The sequence below is a fragment of the Octopus bimaculoides genome, chromosome 4, assembly GCF_046866305.1.
Source record: "Octopus bimaculoides isolate indiv1 chromosome 4, ASM4686630v1, whole genome shotgun sequence".
NCBI classification, from domain to species: Eukaryota; Metazoa; Mollusca; class Cephalopoda; order Octopoda; family Octopodidae; genus Octopus; species Octopus bimaculoides.
In genome coordinates, this window is record NC_142931.1 from 1,922,125 (window position 1) to 1,947,499 (window position 25,375).

General features: G+C 39.8%; 1 protein-coding gene and 1 long non-coding RNA gene across 3 annotated transcripts in view; one reads left to right on the forward strand and one right to left on the reverse strand.

Moving 5' to 3' along the window:
- Positions 1–5: 5 nt before the first annotated feature.
- LOC149135863 (uncharacterized) lies at positions 6–18,803 on the forward strand. Its single transcript, XR_016241349.1, has 3 exons — positions 6–139; positions 14,341–14,432; positions 18,439–18,803. It is a non-coding gene; the product is annotated as an uncharacterized LOC149135863 (long non-coding RNA).
- Positions 2,928–25,375, reverse strand: part of LOC106869035 (serine protease 33) — a 24,389-nt gene continuing 1,941 nt past the window's right edge. The window contains exons 2-7 of one of the 2 annotated variants that reach the window (XM_089350158.1): positions 16,323–16,478; positions 15,181–15,364; positions 12,075–12,199; positions 9,784–9,921; positions 7,999–8,091; positions 2,928–3,163 (exon numbers count right to left, since the gene is read on the reverse strand). In XM_089350158.1, the coding sequence (XP_089206284.1) occupies positions 3,012–3,163; positions 7,999–8,091; positions 9,784–9,921; positions 12,075–12,199; positions 15,181–15,364; positions 16,323–16,478 (848 nt within the window). In that variant the 3' untranslated portion in view covers positions 2,928–3,011. Of the gene's footprint in view, positions 3,164–7,951; positions 8,092–9,783; positions 9,922–12,074; positions 12,200–15,180; positions 15,365–16,322; positions 16,479–25,375 lie in introns of both variants that reach the window. The other variant, XM_014914538.3, reaches the window with a different exon arrangement.

Genomic DNA, 25,375 nt, shown 5'->3' on the forward strand with positions numbered 1-25,375 from the left:
TCTGCTAGAATATGAAGAATATATTGTAAGTGAACGATGCCAACAGATTTCTATGTGAGTTCTACAAATTCTTCATCTCGGGATGCTACCAAAACTGTATTGATATCACTCAAACATATCTCAGCCTCTCACCTGCCAGGTAGATTGTTGTTATCTCTCTTATCATCATCATCGTTTAATGTTCTTCTTTAATGTTACCACAGTGGCCTCATTTCCTCAGAGCTGGCTGGTTTCATGTCCCATCAACCACTTTCACCTCACTCATCTCTCCTCCTCTCATCACCTGTCTTGTGTTCACCTCCCCACCATATCCCACACTAACTCCTATAACCATTCCTTCTTCCCCAGACCTTCCTTCTGGAGCCCCTTCTCATGACTTTCCACCTTGTGTCAGCTTAGATAGAATATTACCAAACCCTCCCTCTTACTGGTCCCAAATGGCTTGTGATGACTGTGGGCTCTGCTCCTTCCTCCTGACCCAGCAAGCAAAAATAATTAGCAAAAAATTTCTTTTTTTTTCTATGCCACAAAAGTTGCCACAAATCTTGGCCTGTTATGATTTAAAAGGGATTACTTGTTCCCTTTGTGGGGAGAGAGGGTTACAAATATTTAACCCCCGTAAAACAAATATCAACAGCAGGGGGGCAAAATGCCTTGCTCTGTTTGTTCCATCTCTTTACATTCTCAGTTCAAATTCTGCCAAATTCTTTTCCTTTCCCCAAGATCCATAAGAATCAGCCAAGAACTGGCATTGATTTGATTCTTTTCCTCTTCTTAACAATTTTGAGCAGACGTTCATCATCATCATCGTCATAATCATCATCATACACCCAATTTCCATGCTGGCATGGGTTGGACGGTTTGACTGAGGACTGGTCAGCTGGGGAGCCGCACCAGGTTTCAGTCTGGTTTGGCATGGTCTTTACGGCTAGATGCCCTTCCTAACACCAACCACTCAGAGAATGTAATGGGTGCTTTTTTGCATGCCACTGGCACGGGTGCCAGCTGTGCAAGACTGGCATCGGCCACGACTACAGTCTCACTTGGCTTGACCGGTCCTCTCAAGCATGGCATATCGCCAAAGGTTTTGGTCACCTGTCACTGCTCCCACGAGGCTCAATGCTTGAATGGTGCTTTTCATGTGCCACTGGCACAGGTGCCAGTTTCATGACACTGGCATCGGCCATGACTATGATTTCACTTGGCTTGACCGGTCCTCTCAAGCATGGCATGTCACCAAAGGTCTCAAAAGGTTGCAAATTATTATTATTTGGTGAGCTAGCAGAATCGATAGAGTGTTAGTATAAAATACTTTGAAGCATTTGCTTCAACTCTTTCTATACATTCTGAATTCAAATCTTACTAAAGTCAACTTGGCCTTTCATCTCCCTGCAGTCAGTGCTATCAGCTAACCTCTTTCCCCCCAAATTGCTGGCCTTGTGCCAAATCGTTAGCATCATAATCCTTTTTATTATTATTATTATAGACGTTGCACAGTATACAATATCGTGATGTTGTTGATTGAAGATATTGCGTCTACCAGGGGGTTTGTACTGTTTGTCAAGTCACAACAAGGACCTCCGACAGACAGTACTTTACACAATATGTGTGCAGTTCCTAGTAATGTCAACTTTTGCAGTACATCTAGATTGTGGGGGTATTTCTAAGGTTTTCAGATTTTTTTGTTTTAGATTGGGTGGTATTGAACCCAATGCTCTGATGACAATAATTATTATAATTACTTAAGGCAGAAAACTGGTGGAATCGTTAGCATGCCAGGAAAATTGCTTGGCATCATTTTGTCCATCTTCATGTTCTGAGTTCAAATATTGCCGAAGTGGACTTTCCTTTCATCCTTTCAGGGTAGATAAAGTAATAATAATAATAATAATCCTTTCTACTATAGGCACAAGGCGTGAAATATGGGAGTAGGCGATAAGTCAATTACATCGACCCCAGTGTTATTGACCCCGAAACGATGAAAGGTAAAGTTGACCTCATCAGAATTTGAACTCCGAACATAGCGATGGGTGAAATACCACTAAGCATTTCGTCCAGCGTGCTGACAATTCTGCCAGTTTGTTGCCTTAATAATGATAATAATAATCATAATAATAATAATAATAATAATAATGTTTTCAAAAAACATGAAATCCAAAGTTGATTAAGGGTGAATTTGTACTCAGAACATAGAGTTGGAAGAAACATTAATCATTTCTTCTGATGCTCTAATGTTTCTGGCAGCTTGCTGCAACAACCACCACCACAACAACAACAACAATAATAACAATCCTATCTAGTAAAGGCACAAGGCCTGAAATTTGGGGGGAGGTGGGTTCTAGTCGATTACATTGACCCCAGTGCTTGACTGGTACAAAGTTGATGTGTGCAGCATTTGAACTCAGAACATAAGGACAGACAAAATACTGCTAAATATTTCATCTGGCATTACCCTTTAGTTTCTAGCAGCTTGATGCCTTGAAAACTACAGTAATAATAATGACAATAATAATAATAATAATTATAATAATGTGCATTATTTACATTTTTTTTTTTTTTTTTTCTTTTCAAAGTTTCAGCTCAGAGCTGCGGCCATGCTGATGCACCACCGTGGCATTATTTACATTTGATGGATATTTGTCCTCATCTTGTTTGTTGTTAACACAACGTTTCGGCTGATATACCCTCCAGCCTTCATCAGGTGTCTTGGGGAAATTTTGAACCTGGGTTCTTATTCCTAAGGTATTTTTCGATATTATTATTATTATTATTATTATTATTATTATTATTATTATTATTATTATTCAGGTCGCTGCCTGGAATCGAACTCGGAATCTTGGGGGTTAGTAGCCCATGCTCTTAACCACATTAATAATGTGGTTTTGTGGGATAGAATATCCTGCAATGACCTAAAATGATGACAAAAATAGTTTTAAGAAAACTAATTTTTTTATTTCTTTAAAAAAAAAAACAAAACTGGGAGAAAGAGTAAAAGACTGAAAGATCTTCAGTTAATGGTTTGTTGAATCCAGTTTAAATAATGTCGTACATTTGTGTAGACACCAGGGGAATGAGGTCTGGAACATCCCATTCCATAAGAGACAATACCAGTCAGTACCCAACGATTGTTTGATGGACATATCAAGGGTCCTCCAGAATCTCCCTGAAAAAAAACAACAAAATCCATTAAAAGGTTAAAGGTTAACAGAAGCCATATAACATAAGGTTGTATCAGATGTAAATCTTAGTGATAACATTTCAACTCAGAATATAAAATGGTGCAACTAAATGCTGCAAGCTGTTTTGCCCACTTCTCCCTTTCTCTGCCATTTCACTGTCTAGGGAAGCACTAGTAGTAGTAGTAGTAGTAGTAGTAGTATTAGGTTGTTCTGAAATTAATGGCCGATTTCAGAAACAATTTTATTCTGGAAAAATTAACAATAGAAATGTTTTGATTAGTCAAAGTATGAGCCATGAACATCTATGCATTGCTGGCATCGATCAACGAGATTATTTATGCTTCGTTGCTAAGAAATCATTGAAAGCTGATTCCACCTCTGGTTTGGAACTGAAAGTTTTATCACTTAAGAACGTGTTTAAATGCTTTAAAAAATGGTAGTCAGTGGGTGAACGATCAGGAGAATATGGAGAATGTGGTAAAGTCTCATATCCCAAGTCTGTGAGTTTCTGTAGCGTCATTCTTGCAACATGTAGCTTTGCATTACCATGGAGCAGAATTGGGCCACACTGATTCACCAATGCAGATCTCATCTTTTGCAAGTGAGTTGATTGCGGTAAACCTCTGCTGTAATGCTCTGATTGGCTTCCAAAAAGCTGTAATGGACAACACCAATTGCAGACCACGGTGGAGCTGCAAATGGACCGCACCAACAGCAGACCACGGCACAGCTGTAAATGGACGACACCAACTGCAGACCACGGCGGAGCTGCAAATGGACCACACCAACTGCAGACCACGGCAGAGCTGCAAATGAATCACACCAACTGCAGACCACGGCAGAGCTGCAAAAGGACCACACCAACTGCAGACCACGGCAGAGCTGCAAATGGACTACTTCAATTGCAGACCACTGTGGAGCTACAAATGGACCACACCAACTGCAAATCATGGCAGAGCTGCAAATGGATCACACCAAATGCAGACCACGGCGGAGCTGCAAATGGAGCACACCGACTGCAGACCATGGCAAAGCTGCAAATGGACCACGGCAGAGCTGCAAATGGACTACATCAATTGCAGACCACTGTGGAGCTACAAATGGACCACACTAACTGCAAACCACGGCAGAGCTGCAAATGGATCACACCAAATGCAGACCATGGCAGAGCTGCAAATGGAGCACACTGACTGCAGACCACAGCAGAGCTGCAAATGGACCACACCAACTGCACACCACTGTGGAGCTACAAATGGACCACACCAACTGCACACCACTGTGGAGCTACAAATGGACCACACCAACTGCACACCACGGCGGAGCTACAAATGGACCACACCAACTGCACACCAAGGCAGAGCTGCAAAAGGACCACACCAACTGCAGACCACGGCAGAGCTGCAAAAGGACCACACCAACTGCAGACCACGACAGAGCTGCAAATGGACCACACCAACTGCAGACAATGGCAGAGCTGTAATGGACAACACCAGCTGCAGATCACAACAAAGCTGTAATGGAGAACAGTAATTGCTGTCCACAACCAAGCTGTAAGGGACAACACCAACTTCCAGACCACCAGACAGTCACCATAATACATGATCAAGCCATTGACATGATTGTTTACAATTACCATAAAGGATCCACTTTTAATCACAAGTCAGTATTTGGTCAAGAAAAGGAACATTAGTGCTTTGCAGAAAGAGCATCGAGCATACTTCGAAATGCCAAACTTTTTGATTTCCATTGAGGTCATGCTGTACCCATTAATCGAGCTTTTTCACCTTACCAATCTTCTGCGGATTGCATGAGACCGTTGCTATACCGACACCAAGTGCCTGAGACATTTCTCTGACATTTTGACGTGAGTTTTGTCCAACAATTGCTTTCAATTGTTCATTGTCAAGACTGCATAACTGTCCTCTACTTTCTTCATCTTCAAGGCTCTCATCACCACTACGGAGTTTCTGAAACCACCTTCGTACTGTGCGATCACTCATGGACCCCTCTCCCCATGCTCTGTTGATATTGGCAGCAGTTTGGGAGACGTTGGACCCAAGCTCGAACTCATGCAAGAAAAATAAGTGAAGGTCTTTTTCTGTCATGTTCATAATTAAGGGCGCCTATGCTTCAAGAATGTTTTCTGTCTGAAATAAGTAGAAAATTATTGAAGAGCATACATTAATTATTAAGTATGTTGAAATTCACCCAAAATATAATTAAAATTGTGAGAATTTACAAAAAAACAAAAGACAAAGATGGGTGAGTAAACAACAAACAGATGTATTAGTTTAACACTCGGAAAGTGAGAAAGTCTTTTACGTTTCGAGCCTACGCTCTTCGACAGAAAGGAACACAGAAATAAACAGAGAGAGAAAAATAGAAAAAGGTTTAGTGGCTAGCGATCTATCATGGCGAATTAAAATTATGTTTCAAAACACAACACTTAGAGCGGCCATTATTTTCAGAACAATCAAATAGTAGTAGTGGTAGTAGTAGTAATGCTGTTTTATCTTAATACGATGTCACCATGTCGTGCACATATGGTTGCGATGTATGTGCCTGGTGTACCCTTATCAGACGAGTAGTCATGATGGATGTACTGGGCTTTGTATATTTGTACCCCAGTGTCACTTTGATGGCATATGCTGCTCTCTCACTCAATAGTAATTACGATTTCAAATTCTGGCACCAGGCCAGCAGTTTTGGGGGAGGGGATAGGTTGATTACATTGACCCCCATGCTTGACCAGTATGTATTTTATTGACCCCAAAAGGATGGAAGGCAAAATTGACCTCAGTAGAATTTAAATCTATAGGGACGAAATGCTGCAATGCATTTTGGTCAGTGTGCCATCTTAATAGTAATGATGGCTTCAAATTCTGGCGAAATTTGTGGGGTGGGGGGATGAATCGATTCCATTGGCCTCCAGTGTGCAACTGGTATTTATTTTGCCAAGTGCACCTGTGCTGGTAGCATGTAAAAAGCAAATCAACTGTTGAACGTTTGACCTCATGGGGGTAAAATGGCTGAGTACCTTTTGAGCATTGGACCTCATGGAGACAAAGTGGCTGAGTTCCTTTTGAGCGGGCTTCACAGAGGTGAGGTGGCTGAGTTCCTTTTGAGGAGGCAAAGTGGTCAAGCTCCTTTTGAGTGTTGGGCCTCACGGAGGCAATGACCAAGACCTTTGGCATTATGTCGTGCTTGAGAAGAAGACCCATCAAGCCAAGCAAAATGGCAGTTGTGGCTGATACCAGTGGCACGCTGGTGGCACTCATGATGGTGGAACGTAAAAACACCCATTACACTCTCAGAGTGGTTGGCATTAGGAAGGGCATCGAGCCATAAAAAAACCATGCCAAAACAGAATGGATCCTGGGGCAGCCTTCCAGCTTTCCAGCCCAGTCAAACTGTCCAACCCATACCAGCAAGGAGAGCGGACGTTAAATGATGATGATGATGACCCTGTAAAGATAAAAGGCAAAGTCAACCATGATGAGTTGAGAGAAATACTGCAAAGTATTTTGCCTTTATAATAATAATAATAATAATAATAATCATAATTATAATAATAATAATAATAATAATAATTATAATAATAATAATAATTCTTTCTACTATAGGCACAAGGCCTGAAATTTGAGGGGAGGGGGGATAGTCGATCACATCGACCCCAGTGCATAACTGGTACCTATTTTATTAACCCCGAAAGGATGAAAGGCAAAGTCGGCCTCGGCAGAATTTGAATTCCGAACACAGCAACGGGTGAAATACTGCCAAGCGTTTCGTCCAACATGCTAACCATTCTGCCAGCTTCATAATAAGAATAATGCTACTGAAACCAATTTTTAAAATAATGCAAGATATTGTCTTTTCAGAAGGATCAAAGCCCCACCAAATAATTCCAACAATGCTAGACATTCTGGTTAAAACTGACCCTAGGTTAAACGGTCAAATTTTAGTACAGACACAAGGCCAGTAAATGTAGGGGAGGGAGTCAGTGGATTACATCAATGCCAGTGGAATTTGAAATCCGAACATAAAGATGGATGAAATGCTTAGCAGAATTTCATCTATTTTTATGTTCTAATTTCAGATTCTGCTGGCATCCCTCCCCTACATTTATTGGTCTTGGGTCTGTACCAAAATTTGAAACTATTATTATTTTATTGTAGAAAGAATTTCTAAGACAGACAAGGGAAATAACTCTGAATTCTTAGCTGAATAAACTTGCAGTTTTATTTTGATTAAACTACCAGCGTTTTCAGAACACAACCTTTGAATGTTGTTCACCTGCTTTAGCACCTGTGACTGACACCCACTCCCACTCTGTTGTTTCACTCGTCTTTCTCCTAGAATGACCGATGAGACACACATTGTATTTTATATGTATGTGGTAGAGAAAGTAGAAAATATGAACAGAAAACTCATCTACCGTCAACCCATGTTTAATTTCAATTGAGTTCTTTATTTTGAATATTTGCTATTTTGAGTTATGTCGCTTGCTGTGATTAAACTTAAGCAAAGGAAGAAAGGGAGTCTCTATGTGACACGTATTAGCACCGACATAATTATGTGTGAGAAAACATTGACATCCAGATAAGGTCTCAATAAAAAGAATCAAATTAGAAATCCATTTTGTTTTCTGAATGGAAGTTTCTTCCACTCAAAAGCTGAGTAGAAATATTTGAGTGAAAGGTTCTTATCTCAACATTCATCCTTTACAAGCATAAAATGTAACGAGATTCTAACGAATGCATGAAATTACTTACACCACAAGAGTCTTTGCCACCGTTAATGTAACCACCACATAACATACCGTTACTGAATCCAAAAGCATATTTTTCACACATTGTAGTGTTCCATATTGGAATTCTGACTTTACGGAGGAATCTCTGGACATTACCAGCTTCTAAGAGAGAAAAATAAAAATTCATTATATAATTTTATTTTATTTAGCAATAATGATTGATATAAACAAATATAAAGATTAACTTGAGTGGTCTATCAACATGGTTTCAGGGTCTGCAGCTGATGAAGTTTAATGATGCAGTAACACATGTCATATGGTTTATGATATGATGATGATGCTTTTCACATTATCCATAAGGAGAATTCCTCTCCCAAAATAGTTTGGAATCAATGTACACACCTGTATTTTAATCATCCCAGCTTTGTGTGCCCTTAATTAATTCTATCTTGACAACACTTTCACAAACCAGCAAATTATTTGCAGCCTGGTGGGGGAGGGAGGGCTGTTAGGGACCCCAGCAGGACAGAAACAACAATGGTCAAAAGAACTGTCAACACCAGCACCTGTCTTACAATGACGTGTGCACTGAGAAATTCTAGGTTAGTCTCTGGCATTCTGTATGAGTGCTGATGGTAGTAAGACATTCTTTAGCGTCTGTTAAAGGATGCCATCTCTAAAAGAAAGCATTACTGTGTTCTTAGCTACACTGGTGTTTGTAGTGGATGGCATGCCTGGGTTTGGCAACCGAACAGGAAGAAGGGTATCATCATCATCATCGTTTAACGTCCGCTTTCCATGCTAGCATGGGTTGGACGATTTGACTGAGGACTGGTGAAACCGGATGGCAACACCAGGCTCCAGTCTGATTTGGCAGAGTTTCTACAGCTGGATGCCCTTCCTAACGCCAACCACTCAGAGAGTGTAGTGGGTGCTTTTACGTGTCACCCGCACGAAAACGGCCACGCTCGAAATGGTGTCTTTTATGTGCCACCCGCACAAGCCAGTCCAGGGGCACTGGCAACGATCTCGCTCGAAAATCCTACAGGAGCCAGTCAGGCGGTACTGGCAACGGCCACGCTCAAAATGGTGCATCTCATGTGCCACCCACACAAGAACCAGTCCAGGGGCACTGGCAACGATCTTACTTGGCTTGCCGGGTCTTCTCACACACAGCACATTTCCAAAGTTCTCGGTCCGTAGTCATCGCCTCGGTGAGGCCCAATGTACGAAGGTCTTGCCTCACCACCTCAGCCCAGGTCTTCCTGGGCCTACCTCTTCCACGGGTTCCCTCAACTGTTAGGGTGTGGCACTTTTTCACGCAGCTATCCTCCTCCATTCTCACCACATGTCCATACCAGCGCAATCGTCTCTCTTGCACGCCACAACTGATGCTTCTAATGTTCAGCTTTTCTCTCGAGAGTATGAATGTAGAGGGAGTTAACTCCATCAGTAAATTGGGTTAGAAGAGACCTCTGGGCCCATCGAGTCTCTTCATCCAGAACAAAGGCTCAAGATGCAAGGAAGGGGTGCCATCTGAGGTCCTTGACTTTCAGCTGCAACAATGAGAAGAGTCATTCATTAACTGTTGTTTCCAGTGTTGAGACATTCCACCTTGAGATGCCTACTTGGAACTTGTTGAACTCAGAAGAGAGGCTGTTGGTCGTATTACAGTGCAGCTGACAATCATTGATGTACCAGTTCCTCAGCTCCTTGTCTGGTATTCTTTGAGCTCAGCCATCCATAGATCCCATCAACATAAACAACAATAACCACCACCACCACCACCACCACCATCATCATCATCATCAACAGGCAAGTAAATATAATACAACTTGGGTGTTCCCCACTCACCTGCATCTTTTCCCCATCCAGTAACAAAACAGTTGTCAGTGTTTGAGAGGGGAAATTCCATGACAGGGAGACACACTGGACTGATGCATTTCGACAGCAGGATTTCTTCTGTCAGAGTTAGAATTGCAATGTCATTGACTGAAAGCAGAAGAAATTGAGACATTTGTGGTTAACAGAGAGAGAGAGAGAGACAGACAGAAAGGAAGGACTAGGATGCAGACAGACTGAAAGATTCAAGGCACACTGGCAGATAGAAAGGTTCATGGAAGACTACTTTCTCAGCTGAACGACACACACAAAAACACATTCAGTTCTGACACATCACCTCCACAGACATTCCCTGTTTCTATTACTAGCAACTCGTAGCAGTTGTCAACAATTACATGTAGTAAAGAATATTGTATAGCAAAGGCAAATACAAGTACAGTAAATGAATTATTTTAACTATGAATCGATGTCATTTATTTGTTTACTTCAAAGGCATCCACATACACCTATCGCATTTGTTCACCTTAACACACACTTAACCACTACACATTGATGCTGTCTGAGATACATTTAGCCGTTCCAGAACTATTTTTTCAAAGTGATTCAGTTTAGCTGGGTTAGAACTTATGTATATTATATATATTGTGCCTACACACACACAGGAACAAAAACTTCTTGGCAATATTCAGTGGAGTATATTAGTAATTATTTGATGAAACATCTTAATTAACAAACATTTTAATAACACCCTCATTATGTCAAACATTGTACTGCCACCTGTCACCTCCTGGCTCACTGGACCTTAATCCATTGGACAATCATGTACGGGATGTAGTTGAGAGGGAGGTCAATCAACCTCGCCGCCCACCTCATCGTACAACTGCTCAAGTCCGGTGTAAATCAGCACTATGTCCAAAATTGATAAAGACATCATCTTGTGTCAACTCTTGCAACACTGCATTGAAGCAGATGTTGATGCTGACAGCGGATTCATTGAAAATGTGGGATAAAAACGATTCTTAAAATTGGGACAAATAACTTGCTTTTAAACACAGTTTTCTTTGATGGACTATACATTATTTTCTAAATTCATACAATGTTGCATTCCCTGTCTGTCTGTCTGTCTCTACATACACACACACACATATATATAATTCCAATAATGAGCAAATAATTCAGGAGTGAATATTTGCAAAGATATTATTAACTCTATTATTATCTAATGTAATAATTAAAGTAAATTGATAATAACAGAATTAATAATATAGGTGATTGCAAGCCTCTCAAAAAGCATTAAATAGTTGAAAGATTAAAATTTACATTAATCAAAGGACATACTGAGTATATCTGCCTGCTGGAAATAACAGTCAAAACTCTTATTTAAACTGCTGAAAAAATAACACTGATAATAACTACAGAAATCAACCATCTGCTATATATTTTCTAGAAAATATATTAGCTGGGTGCTATATGTTGGTATGTTGAATGATTTTCTTGACCCGTTTGCCTTTGGACGGTTGATTCCTGTAGTTATTATCAGTGTTATTTTTTCAGCAGTTTAAATAAGAGTTTTGACTGTTATTTCCAGCAGGCAGATATACTCAGTATGTCCTTTGATTAATATATATACACACACATATATATATATATATATATATATATATATATATATATATACATATAATTCTGCTGAAACATAATGAACAAGTGTTTTAACTTGCCATGAAATGTTCTAAAGTGTAGTCTGTTATGTTGCTGTGCGATTTATGAGTGTGTATGTCATCATCATCACCATCATCCGTTTAACGTCCGCTTTTCATGCTGGCATGGGTTGGACGGTTTGATTGAGGACTGGTAAGCCATGAAGCTGCACCAGGCTCCAATCTGATCTGGCAAAGTTTCTACAGCAGGATGCCCTTCCAAATGTCAACCACTCTGAGAGTGTAGTGGGTGCTTTTATGTGCCACTGGCACGAAGGCCAGTCAGGCGGCACTGGCATCAACCACGCTCGAATGGTGCTTTTTATGTGCATTTATATACATATATATATATGACAGGTTTGTTTTTTTCAATTTCCATCTACAAGGCTTTGGTATAACTGGAGCAATAGAAGACACTTTCCCAGGGTGCTATGCAGTATGGCTAAACCCTAAACCATGTGGCTGAGGAGCAAACTTCGCTACCACACACCCACATTTGCACTTAACATTTAATAACACTACAGCCAAGTATTGACACTTCTAGAACCTTCTGAGACACAAGGGTAGAGATTATAAAAGGAGAATTGTAACAAAATAACTTACCTATATGATACTGGCAGTCCTTATAGGAGGGGTTGATTTTCACTTCTGATACATAGACCCTTCTTATAAATTCTTTGTCGTTTGTTCCCAGTGACACAAATATTTCACCTGGTTGTCTGTTCTCTCTGAGGCAAATAAGTTTATTAATAATATTTTATATTAAAATTTTATAAAAATATTTTTATATATTCTGTGAAGTGGCAGAACCATTAGCATGCAGGGAACAAAATATTTAGTGCCATTCCTTTGGTCTCTATGTCCTGAGTTCAAATTCTATGAAAGCTGACTCCACCTTTCTTCTCAAGGTCGATAAATTAAGTACCAGTTGAGCACTGGGGTCAATATAATTGACTAGCTCCCTCCCCCAACCTTTCCGGCCTTCGTCCAACCCATGCTAGCATGGAAAGCGGACGTTAAACGATGATGATGATGATGATGATGATGTGCCTTTAGTCGAATACATTATTATTATTATGAAGAATTTGTCAAGCTGGCAGAATCCCTACCCCAGCAGACAAGATTCTTAGCAGCATTTTTGGGGGCTTTTTCTTTTCTAACTTAGGTTTAATGTTGACAATTATGAAAGAAGGGATTTAGTTGATACCATTGACCCCCAACACTTGACTGGAATTTTATTTTATGAACCTTTAAAAGGATGAAAGGTGAAGTTGACCATGGCAGGATTTGAACTCGGAATGTAAAGATTCAGAACAAGTAGCACAAACCATTTTGTTTGGCATTCTAATGATTCGGTTGCTCCACCAATTATTTCTCATATTTGATAATGAATGTTTTCCCCTTTATTAATAATGTTTGCTTCTGGTATAGGCACAAATCTGAAATTTGGTGGGAGACCTTAGTTGGTGAAATCAACCCTAGTACTTCATTGTATTGGTACTTAACTGTTATTGTACTTTATTTTACTAACCCTGAAGAAATGAAAGGCAAAAAACAATTTGGATGGAGTGTGTATTTGGCTATTTGTTTCTGTCAAAGACAAATGATAGAAGAGGAAGACTATTTCATCATTTTTTCTGAAGAAAAAGATGGTAGGTAGTCAAGGGAAGCTAGGGGATAGGTTTATTTAGTCAGAGGGGAAGCAGATAAGAAAAAAATCTGCCAATGTTCTGTGCCGTGAGGACCAAAGACTTGAAGTGTTTTGTGTTGCAAGACAGTGTGTGAGAGAGAATCATGATGTCATAGGAGAGAAATGTGTTTGCATGGATGATGGTACGCTTGCACTAAACGAGGCTGCAAAGAAAGAGGTCTGGAGATGCCACTACAATAGATTGCTTAATAAAGGGAATGAATGGGAGAAAGAAAGTCTGCCACATGTCGACCCAACAGAGGGACCAGCTATCCAAATTGACAGTACCTTGGTAGTTAAAGCAATTAAGAGCATGAAGACAGGGAAAGCCCCCGGCCCATCAGGAATCACTGCAGAGATGCTCAAAATATCTGGCAGTGTTGGCTATAGCCTAGTCACCCATATAGTTAACCAGGTGATACGCGAAGGAGTCATACTCAATGACTGGTGTAGTAGCACTATATTCAACTGCTACAAAGGTAAAGGTGATGCATTAGATATGAATAATTACAGAGGTATCAAGTTGTTGGATCAGGTAATGAAGGTCATGGAGAGGGTCATAGTCCAAACAATTAGGGAGAGAGTCAGTCTAGATGAGATGCAGTTTGGGTTTGTGCCAGGAAAAGCACCACCAATGCTTTATTTCTGGTGGCATGTATAAAGCACCATTCAAGTGTGGTCAATGCCAGTACTGCCTGACTAGCTCTCGTGCCAGTGACACATAAAAAGCACCGACTACAATCTCGGAGTGGTTGGCATTAGGAAGGGCATCCAACTGTAGAAACTTTGCCAGATGGCATTGGAGCCTGGTGCAGCTTTCTGGCTTGCCAGTCCTCATTCAAACCATCCAACCCATGCCAGCATGGAAAGCGGACGTTAAATGATGACAACGATGATGATGATGATGACTAGCTTGCAAGTATCTCTACTATAATCAGCTAAGATGATCGTTAAGAGTTACATATTTAGCAAAAAAGCATAAATTTTAATCAATAATGTATCATAATTATGTAATTATACATTCAATGAATTTTGTCTTAATGAAACGGTTGCTGAACAGAAAGTATGAAACATATGAGGCCAGATCAAAGATTATCAGGACAGGTATTTAGAAGAACAGCATAGCTTAACAGTATATACAAGTATTCCTGATTGCTTCTTATCAAATAAACATTCCAGGCTGATTGGATCGGGCAGTTACTATTGCAAATAACGCAGATCTTGTTGGATGAAAGCAATGGACAGTGATGGGAAAATATGTAAACAATGAGGTGAGTGAAAATTGAATTAAAATTAAAAACTGGACAGAGTGAATTGTTTGTATTTGTAGAAACAAGTCATAAAAATACAGAGAATGAGAAAGACATCAAAAATAAAACGTGGCAAGTGATTAAAAATTAAATTTGAAAGGAAAATTAATAGGCAAGGCTGTGTGGTAAGAAGTTTGTTTCCCAACTACATGGTTCCAGGTTCAGTTCCACTGTGTGCCACCTTGGGCAAGTGTCTTCTACTATAGTCTTGCACTGACCAAAGCCTTGTATGTATCCTTCCAAGAAAAATGTTAACCTTACTTCTATAAGCTCACAATAACCCTGAAGAACTTCTGCCCCATACAGTTAGAAATGATGCCATTCTTAGCATAGAACCAAATGCTTAGACTTGCACATCAACTAGGGGAGGGAACTGAAACATATATGTAGGCTTTTTTCACATCTCCCATTTTCTTTTTCAGCTTTATAACTTATAATTTATTTGTATTGTTATTTTTTTTTAAATTTCAACACCTTTATATAAATTTCAGGCCTTGTGCCCTCAGTAGAAAGGGTTATTATTATTAATAATAATCAGCAGAAGTTACAGAGTGGCTCAAGTGCCAAGAGTTTTATGCATTGGCATTTACCATTTTGTTAAGTGCCAATACACAAAACTCTTGGCTCTTGAGCCACTCTGTAACTTCTGCTGATTATTAATAAAAAACATATGCACACACACACACATAAAGTGTTTTAATTTACTTACATACAATGGGCAGCTGTAATTATATGTCGGTTATCAATTAAAGATCCTCCACATATTTGATTCCTACTTTTGATAAAAGCCATCCATGGAAATTCACAGTCTTCTGCTTCTCTTCCTCCAATTATGTACGTCATAATGTTGGGTGAGAAATTTGGACTTTCTCTTCTGATTCCACATATTTTGTCTGTTGAAGTATAAAGATTTCAAATGAGTTGTCTTTGTTAGATTCAAGGTGATCTAAATTTATTGAACTGGTGTTGTTAATCTCAAAGTGAACAGAGAAAAAAAAGGAAGAGAACAGAAGTATTGAATGTATAAAAACAAAGATTGGAAAACAAAGATTGGCTAAAGATGAGTTCTTGTAACTCTCAAAGAAGGATAGAAAAATAAAATATAACATAAATCAGTGAGGAACATTTCGTGCCAATTCTTCAATATGACAATCAAAGGTTTTTAAGCAACTTTCAATGAATTATTTCTGTTATAAAAAATATCCCTGTGGAAAGAATGGTTGTTTTATAATCCCAGCCGCTAGCAAAAAGGACTTTTAACTCTTGCAGAAATCAGAAACCAAGGATATATTGGTTTGGGATTTTGGAATACTACTCACAAATCCACTCAGCATTAAATTAGTGTTAGTACAAGATATAGACATAGCTTCTTAGAGGCAGGCATGGCTAGAGGGACACTTTCCTTTCAACAATTGCCTTCCTGCTCCCAACCTCACCATTGGTCATGGTGTGCTAAACATCGGGAGATAATGTAGAGCAGCGAGGGAACCCTTCTGTCTTGTAGGGTACAAAGCCACATTAGTACTGCTAGGACAAAATACCACCAGTACATTCTTTAGAATAATGCCAAATGAGCAGAAATATCCTGAGGTTATGAAGACTTCAATTTTGATAAATCTTTCAAATGTTGGTGCCCATGAAAGAAGCATGCAATAAACTCTGTGTAGTGGATGATGTTGGGAAGGGCATCCAGCTATAGAAACCATGTGAGGCATGGTTTGTTGGTCCAACTGGGAGGGCACTAATTCTGAATAACAACTGACCTGGTCTGTAACAAGTCACCTAACCCATACTTGCCTGGGAATTGGAAGTGAAAATTATGATGGTGATGATATGTAAATGATGACTTACTAATTGGGTTGCCACACCTACATGCATAACTAATGGCAGTGAAGGAGTTGTAGAAACATAAATAATAGAACTGGTGTTCAGTCTGGTAAATTCTGTAGAAGTGTTCAGTCAGTTGTTTCACAACTGGACAACTTATGGAATCAAAGGCACAGCAATCTGAAAAAGAGAAAGAAAAATTCTTGTATACACAAATAATGCATCATTTTGCTCTGTCTGTCTGTCTGTCTCTCTCTCTCTCTTTCACTTTTTCTTATTTGTGAATGTGTGGTTGAGAAGCTTGCTTTGTAAGCATATGGTTTCAGGTTCTGTCCCACTCCATGCCACCTTGGATAAGAACCTTCTGCTTTCGTCCTGGGTCAACCAAAGCCTTGTGAGTGGATTTGGTAGATGGAAATTGAAAGAAGCCCATCATGTATGTGTATATATATATATATATATATATATATATATATATATATATATATATATATATATATAGAGAGAGAGAGAGAGAGAGAGAGAGAGAGAGAGAGAGAGAGAGAGAGACAAACACATGATATATATGTCATATTTGTATGTATGCAACGTCTGAGCGAGCTTGAACCTTGCCATCATGTGATGGTTGTGAATGAACATCATCATTGCTTCTTTCCCAGTCATGAAAAACATGTCTGACCATTGGGAGATACTACTTTGCTTTTGGCAGCAGGAAGGGGGAAGGAAAATCTACCTCTACGAATTTCATCTGACCTCTGCAAGCATGGGAAAACGGGCATCGAATGATGATGATGAAGGAGCACAGACTGAAATGTTGAACGCCATTCTTTTCTCTTTCCTTTCAGTGTAATAAAGTACATTGAAAGGAGGAAGAAAGCCTTCACATACATATATGAACATACATACATACATGCATACATACACACACACATACATACACTCCCATTCATGTTTGCATACATACACACACACATACATACATTAAATTGAAAGCATTATCGGTTATTGCCATTGTTTACCCTTCACTTTCAGTGTAGTTTGTTTTACTTCGCCCCCCCCTCGCCCTCCGCCATTTTATATGTACAAAGTTCGAATGATCGCCCGTCCTTCTTTGAACAATAAATCCATCTGCACTAAGCAGCGAACAGTAGACAGGCGACCGTCAGGTCAGGTTTAATTATGTAAGAAACTATTGTTAAACAGAAAGTAAATAGGATTTATAGCTCGACACAGATCTAGCCTGAAGCTGTCTGCTTCCCTATAATTAGGGGCCGATACAATGTGTAATAACAATAGTTGGGAGGAGGAAAAGTCATTTTAGATTTTATAGAACGTTTCTTTTTGTTTTTTTTATTCATTGTAATGAATAACACCTCTTGCGATATTTTCTTCCTCCACGAAAACATAATGATGTGTTTACACAAATGAGATGGAAGCATTCACATTCAAAGGAAAGACGAATGGGTTCTGTTACCAGCATATAACATAGACAAATCCAGGGACGATGTGCTGAACAATCGGTATTTGTCCATAGGAATACAGAAATGGAGAATGTTGTGAAGACGGCGGAAGAACTCTGTTCAGCGATACGCGAAATGTTGGAGAAAGAAGAACAATTTAGCGCCAGTTTGGACAGCAATCTTCGTTGTGGCTAAAGTATGGACGTGATTAAAGATTCAAATCTTTAATCGATTGGTTCTGAGACGGTGCGCTACTGGCTGTAGCTAAGAGCGGTGTGGATATTTAGAAAAAGTTATTAAAGCTTTAAAGAAATTTATACAAGCAACAGAGCATCTTGGAATAGCGTAATGTTATTCTGTAAGTTAAAAGCAGAAAAAGAATTGATAAAATTAAATATGATTAAAAAAGAACAAAGTAATTTAATTCATTTTCAACTTTAAAAAAAAAAAATTTCCATGTGAAGAGTACCAGTAAATTTTATGTGATCTCTGGTCTACCATGAAATTTAGCTCTGCATTTAAGCAGACTAAGGGGCATGATATATTGTAAGTGGGTATTTTGTGAATACTTTGAAATACAAACCCTATATCTTTATTATCACATTACAACATCTGATTTCCCAATTTTCACTCGCACATCAAAACTATAAAGCCACTGACACATTTCCATTTCTTTCCAGATTGTTTCGGAAAATATTCGACTCAACCGTATTCACCGTGATCCAGATTACATTTCCAGTATTCCTAAAGCTACAAAGCTTTCTGAAACTGAACAAGGGAAGATTCTTGCATTGAAAGCGGAAGGAATAAGTAACTGGAAGATTGCCAAGAAGACTCGGCGAAGCAGAACGTCAGTGGGCAATTTTCTGAAAGATCTTGAAGGCTACATCAAAAAGGGATGAAAGGGCCATTGTCAAAGCTGTGAAGAAGACGCTGCTTTTCTGTTTCCAAAATCAAGACATCAGTAGGAGAAGGAGCCTCCACATCCCCCGTAAGAAGAGTGATTTTGAACCATGGTTACCAGGGCTGGTCCCAAGAATTTTTCGAAGGGAGGGCACAAGATCTGAAGGGAATACAATCCTAGGAGAAAAGGGCGTGATAACATTATCTAGAATGGCGCACGTGCTCCTCAGCTCCCCCTCCTTGGATCCGCCCCTGGTTACCATCCGAAGAAGCGGCTATGGCGTCTGTTATCGTCCCCCTTCCCATAAAGCTGTTAGATTGGAGTTTGCTCGGCAGCATCAGATGTCGGATGGTGAATGGACCAGGGTTTTGTTTTCTGATGAGGAAAAATGGAACTTGGGTGGCTCCAACGGTTATAAGTATTACTGGGCAGATAAATGTATGCAAAATTCTACTTATTCCAAGAGGCAGAACAGCGGAGGAGGTCTAATGGTGTGGGGAACAATATCTGCCGATGGGAAGCTACCACTTGTCATCATGGATGGCCGCTTCAATGTTACACAATACATCGACATATTCCAACAGGACAATGCTCCAATCCATAAAACAAAGGCAACTTTGAATTTCCTCCATGCAATTGGGGTTGAAGTCATGCCATGGCCAGAAAAAAGTCCCGACCTTAATCTTTCATAGAATTCCTGAGGATATCTCCCGAATGTTGTGTATAGCGAAGGTAAGCAGTATTCATTTGTTGATGAACATCAAACGGCAATAAAGAAGGCCTGGGAAGAGCTTCCATTTGATCTGCTGCTGAGGTTGATTGGGAGCACGAAATCGCGTGTCTTTGAAGTAATTCAGAAAGGTGGTGGTCAGACACACTATTGTTGATGTATTGCATGAGAATATCATTGAAATATCTCATAACTTCCCTGTTTTGCATCATTTTTGCAACATTATTCAATCTGGCGTTATAGTTTTGAACAGGGGCTTTCAAATGTATGTTTCTTCCAATTATCTAATTTATTTGGGATTTCAATAAATTCTTTTATTCCATTTTCTATCTAGAGGTGAGTTTCATGAATCTGGGTAGTATAAGTTCGCTAGAAAGAAAAAAAAAGTGCTCTGGCTTTATAGTTTTGAAGAGCAGTTTACATACATTGGAAGTTATAGCAGCAGCATAAATAAAGCTTTTTCGTGGTGATAATGATGATGATGATGATGATGATGATGATGATAACAATCCCCTTATAATAATATAATATAAGAGAATTTATTCAGCAGAGCATAGAAAGTTGGAAGGTTGAGCTAACGTGATGTGGTAAAGCATTTAGAGAGGTCAGAATCAAGAAGAGATAAACCATACGGACCGGGAAACGAGGAAGAAAATGACAATGTATGGAGCTTTACGTCCTAAAAGTGACATGCATAGGATATACTTACCACGAGAAGATGGAGGAAGAGCCGTGATAGGCTGCGAAGATTGCATAAGAAGTGAAGAAAATAGTCTTGGTTGGTGTATTCGGAACAGCAGAAACCCATTACTCATGGGAGTTAAATTGGCTGGGATCATAGACACAGAGTCTTGCACCAATAAAGAGGAGTTCAAGAAAAATGAAGTTAAAAAAAAGACTGCGATGTTGAAAGACAAAGCGATGCATGGGAAGTTCTGAAGACATATGGATAAAGACTCTAATTTTATAAAGATAGACAAATATGAGACATGGGCCTGGATGATGGAAGGAGATTTGAAAAAAGGAATGGAAGCTCTTATTTGTGCTGCTCAAGAGCAAGCATTAAGAACTAACTACATAAAATTCCACATTGACAAAACGATCGAAATCGCCATTGTGCAGAATGTGTGGTAATTTTGAAGAAACTCCAAACCACGTTGTATGTGAATGAAGGTCTTTGGCACAGCAAGAATACACGAGATGGCATAACAATGTTGCTGGAATTGCACATTGGTGGTTTTTATGTGGGAAATACAACTTGGAATGAGTTGACAAGTGGTATGAACACCAACTGCTGGCTGTAATGAAAACTGATATGGTGAAATTGCAACGGGATTTCAATGTGCAAAATGCAACAATGTGATTGAAGCAAGAAGACCTGATTTGATGATGATTGAGAAAGAAGAAAGATATTGGGTGGATTATTGACATCGCTGTCGCAGGAGATACCCACGTGGCAGAGAAAGAGAATGACAAAGTGGACAGGTACCAAGATTTGAAGCACGAGTTAGCACGTTTTTGGGAACTAAGGAATGTGGAGATTATACCTGTTGTGAGAGGGGAACTTGGAAACATGACAAACCAGTTTCAGAAATGGTTTGTCAAACTTGGACTTACTACCAAGACCGAGATGCTGCAGAAAACAGAACTACTTGGAACAGCGAGGATTGTGAGAAAAGTTGTGTCAATGTAAGTGGAATGAGAAAGTTGAGAGGACCCATGGTCATTACTTATGACTCACACCTGATAAAGAGATATCGAAGTGTGGTATAATGTACCTGAAAAGAGGTAAAGTACAGTCCCTAGCAGGGATAGAATTAATTACCTAATAGAGAAGCGATTAAACAAATTAAAAAGGAAGGCTATAAATACCTTGGCATGCTAGAGTTCAACGAAATCAGGAGGAAGGAAATGAAGGAACAACTGAGGATGGAATATTTCCGAAGACTAAGATTGGTGTTGCGCTCAAAATTTACCGGATGGAATAAAATCCAAGCTGTTAATACGTGGGCAATAGCATCACTTCGGTATGGAGCGGGAATTATAAAATGGCAAAAGAGAGAAGTCATGGAAATGGATACCGAAACAAGAAAAATATTGACAGTATATGGAGCCTTCCAACCTAAGAGTAACACCAATAGGATGTATTTATCCAGAAGAAAGGATAGGAGAGGTTTGATCAGTTGCCAGGATTGTATCGAAATAGGAAAACAGCTTAGGGTGGTATGTAAAAATACCGTGGAACCATTTTTGAAACGTGTGAAGAAGTCCGGCGTCATTAAAATTGATAACTGAATAAAGAAAGAAAAACTTAATGAGGAAAAGAATACACACACACACACAGACACACACACACAGACACACACACACACACACACACACACACACACACACACACACACACACACACACACACACAAAAGAAACAGCATGGAAAGAGGAAAGAATGTACGGTCAGTTTGCAAGAGATACGGACTCCAAGACAAAAACAGAAGACCAGTGGATATGGACGAGGAGGAGTGACCTGAAGATAGAGACAGAAGCATTTATCTGTGCAGCACAAGAATAAGCGTTAAGGACTAACAATGCGAAGTGCCGAAGCAACACTACCGACAGCGACAAATGCAGAATGTGTGATGAGAGAAGTGAAACGGTATGGTACATCGTTAGCGAATGCCCCAAATTGGCACAACGCGAATACAAAAGACGCCACGACAATGTGGCAAGAATGAACCATAGGAGCTCTGTGGAAATCACGGCTTACAAAGAGCAAACCTCAGAAGGAGTCACCGAGAATGAAGATTGCAAAATCCTGCGGGATGCAATGATTCAGTGTGATCGCTTGACCAGACATAAGAAACTGGACATTGTTGTGGTGAATAAAAAAGAAAGACTTCCGAGGAGACTCTTGTTCACTTCTGTTACTTGTTATAGCCTTGATCCCATTTTCTGTAGTCTTACGTAAAATCAACGTGCAGTATGAACTGAGAAAGGACAGACCTCGTCTCAACCACCTTCTCTTCATGGATGATTTAAGACTGTTCGCAAAACAGAGCCTGAAATGGAGAGGCTGGTTAAGACTGCAAATGAGCAGCAATGATATAGGGGTGGAATTCGGTATCTCGAAGCGTGCCTGTACTTACTTTGAAACGGTGGGGGGGGGGGAGTAAATTGTAGGGGCATAGAATTGCCAAACGGAAAGAGAATGGAAGACTCGGATGATGATGGGTACAAGTACTTTGGGATCCTGCAGCTGGACAATATCTGGCACAGAGAAATGAAAGACAAGGTCATCACTGCATATTTCAAGCGACTCAAACTTCTCTTGAAATTGAAGCTCAACTCAAGGAACCTTGTGACTGCTATCAACATATGGGTTGTTGCTGTAGTCCGCTATAGTGCACTCATCCTGAGATGGACACAAGCGGAGATTGACCAACTCAATCACACTGCCTGAAAGACAATGACAATGCATGGTGCCCTCCATCCTAAGGCAAATGTATACAAGCTCTAGATGAAGAGAGGTAAAGGTGAATGTGGACTGATTAGCGTACGGGAGTGCATCAGCAGTGAAAGAAGAAACATGGCAGAATATTTGGTAAACAGCAAAGAAGACCTGCTACAGTATGCTGCTAGTGCAGAAGCAATTACCAAAAATGGACTTGAGAGTGCTCATGAATTCCGATCACGAACAGCCAACGAGAGAAAAGAAACCCTACTCTGTATGGAATTACATGGTCAGTTCCACTGTGAGACCAACAAATTAAAAGACCAGGAAGCATTATGGAGGTGGCTAAACAAGGGTGACCTAAAAAAGAATACTGAAAGCCTAATCGTTGCTGCTTAGGACCAGGCATTGAATACCAACTCAGTGAAAAAGAATATATAATACACAAGTGCATCGGACTTCTACAGAATGTGTGGGAAGAGGGTCGAAAGTGTGACTCACATTGTTAGTGCTTGTGAATGTCTTGCACAGAAAGAGTACAAGCGTAGACATGACAATGTAGCCCAAAACCTCCATTGGCTACTATGCCGTAAGTATGGATATGCAGTTACGGGCTTTTGGTACCAACATACATACACTGGAAATGGTAATGGAAAGCAAAAATCCTCTGGGACTTTGATTTCAAGACAGACAAAGTGTTAGTGCACCGAAGGCCGGATATAGTAACCTTTAGGAGGGACAAGCAAGGCTACCTAATAATCGACGTAACAGTGCAAGATCAACACATCATCATCAAAGAAAGAGAAAAAGTTGATAAATATGGAGACCTGAGAATTGAGATTGCTAAGATGTGGCAGCTATGAGAGTCAAACAAATAGGTTATCTCTATTGTCATCGGAGCATTGGGTTCAATACCACCCAATCTGAAAAAAAAAAAAACGTCTGAAAACCTTAGAAATACCTTACAATCTAGGTGTATTGCAAAAGTCGGCATTACTTGGAACTGCACGCATATTGCGTAAAGTACTGTCTGTCTGAGGTCCTTGTTGTGACTTGACAAACAATACAAATCAACAACCTCACGATACTGTGTACTGTGCGACGTCTATAATAATAATAACAACAACAACAACAACAACAACAACAACAACAACAACAACAACAACAACAATAATAATAATAATAATAATAATAATAATAATAAAAAACATGGAAGGAAAAATGTACGGTTAGTTTGCAAAAGATGTGAATGCCAAGAGAAATACAGAAGACCAGTGGCTATGGATGAGGAGGAGTGACCTGAAGACAGAGACAGAAGCACTCATATGCGCAGCTCAGGAACAAGCTTTAAGGACCAACTATATGAAGTGCAGATTAGACAACAACACTACTGATAGCGACAAATGCAGAATGTGTGGTGAGAGGAGTGAAACGGTATGGCGCATCGTTAGCGAATGCCCCAAATTGGCACAACGTGAGTACAAACGACGCCATGACAATGTGGCAAGAATGAGCCATTGGGAGCTCTGTGAAACCACGGCCTACGAAGGGCAAAGCCTTGGTATGAACAAACCCCCAGAAGGAATCACCGAAAATGAGAATTGCAAAATCCTGTGCGATCACCCGACCAGGTATCGGAAACCGGACATTGTTGTGGTGAATAAAAGAGAAAGAACATGTACGATAATCGACATAGCATGCCCCGGTGACAACAGGATCGATGTGAAAGAAGAAAAAATAAACAACTATGACAATTTAAAGTGGGAAATACGAAGGTTGTGGTCAATGAAGAGAAGAGACGTGATACCAAAAGTAATTGGTGCTCTTGGAAGTATCAGCACTCAACTACCAACATGGCTGGAAAAGATTGGTGCAAGTGTGAAGGTAGGAGACCTACAAGAATCAGCATTGCTTGGAACTGCAGGAATTCTTCGCAGGGTTCTTGAAGCATGACCAGTAAACAAGTGTCAGCTTAGTCTGCTGGCTCTAGACAGCTGACACTTTCTATTATACCCAGCAAAATAAGCTGTGAGTTTTCATAAAATAATAATAATAATAATAATAATCTTTTCTACTATAGAGATATGGCCTGAAGTTTCAGGAGAGGGTTAACTAATTATATCGATCCCAGTGCTTAACTGGTATTTATTTTATCGATCTCGGTGTGCTAACGATTTTGTCATCTCACCGCCTTCATAATAATGATGATGATGATGATGATGATAGTAATGGTGGTGATGATAATGATGATGACGATGATGATGGTGGTGATGATGATGATCTCTTATTTAAATAATGATAATAATAACATCTAACGGGGTGGAGTGGGGCATTATAAGAACCATTTACAATTTAAGAGGAATCGGGGGAAATGAAAGTAGAAGAGGGAATGAAATGAGAGAGTAGACATGGAAGCTGCAGACCAATTGATTCAGGAATACCCGGACCACTAACGGCATAAATTCTCAGCGGCCGGATGTTCTTCACCAATTTAGAAGCGCACTAGTTTTCTTCTTCTCAACCGTTTTTTCCACA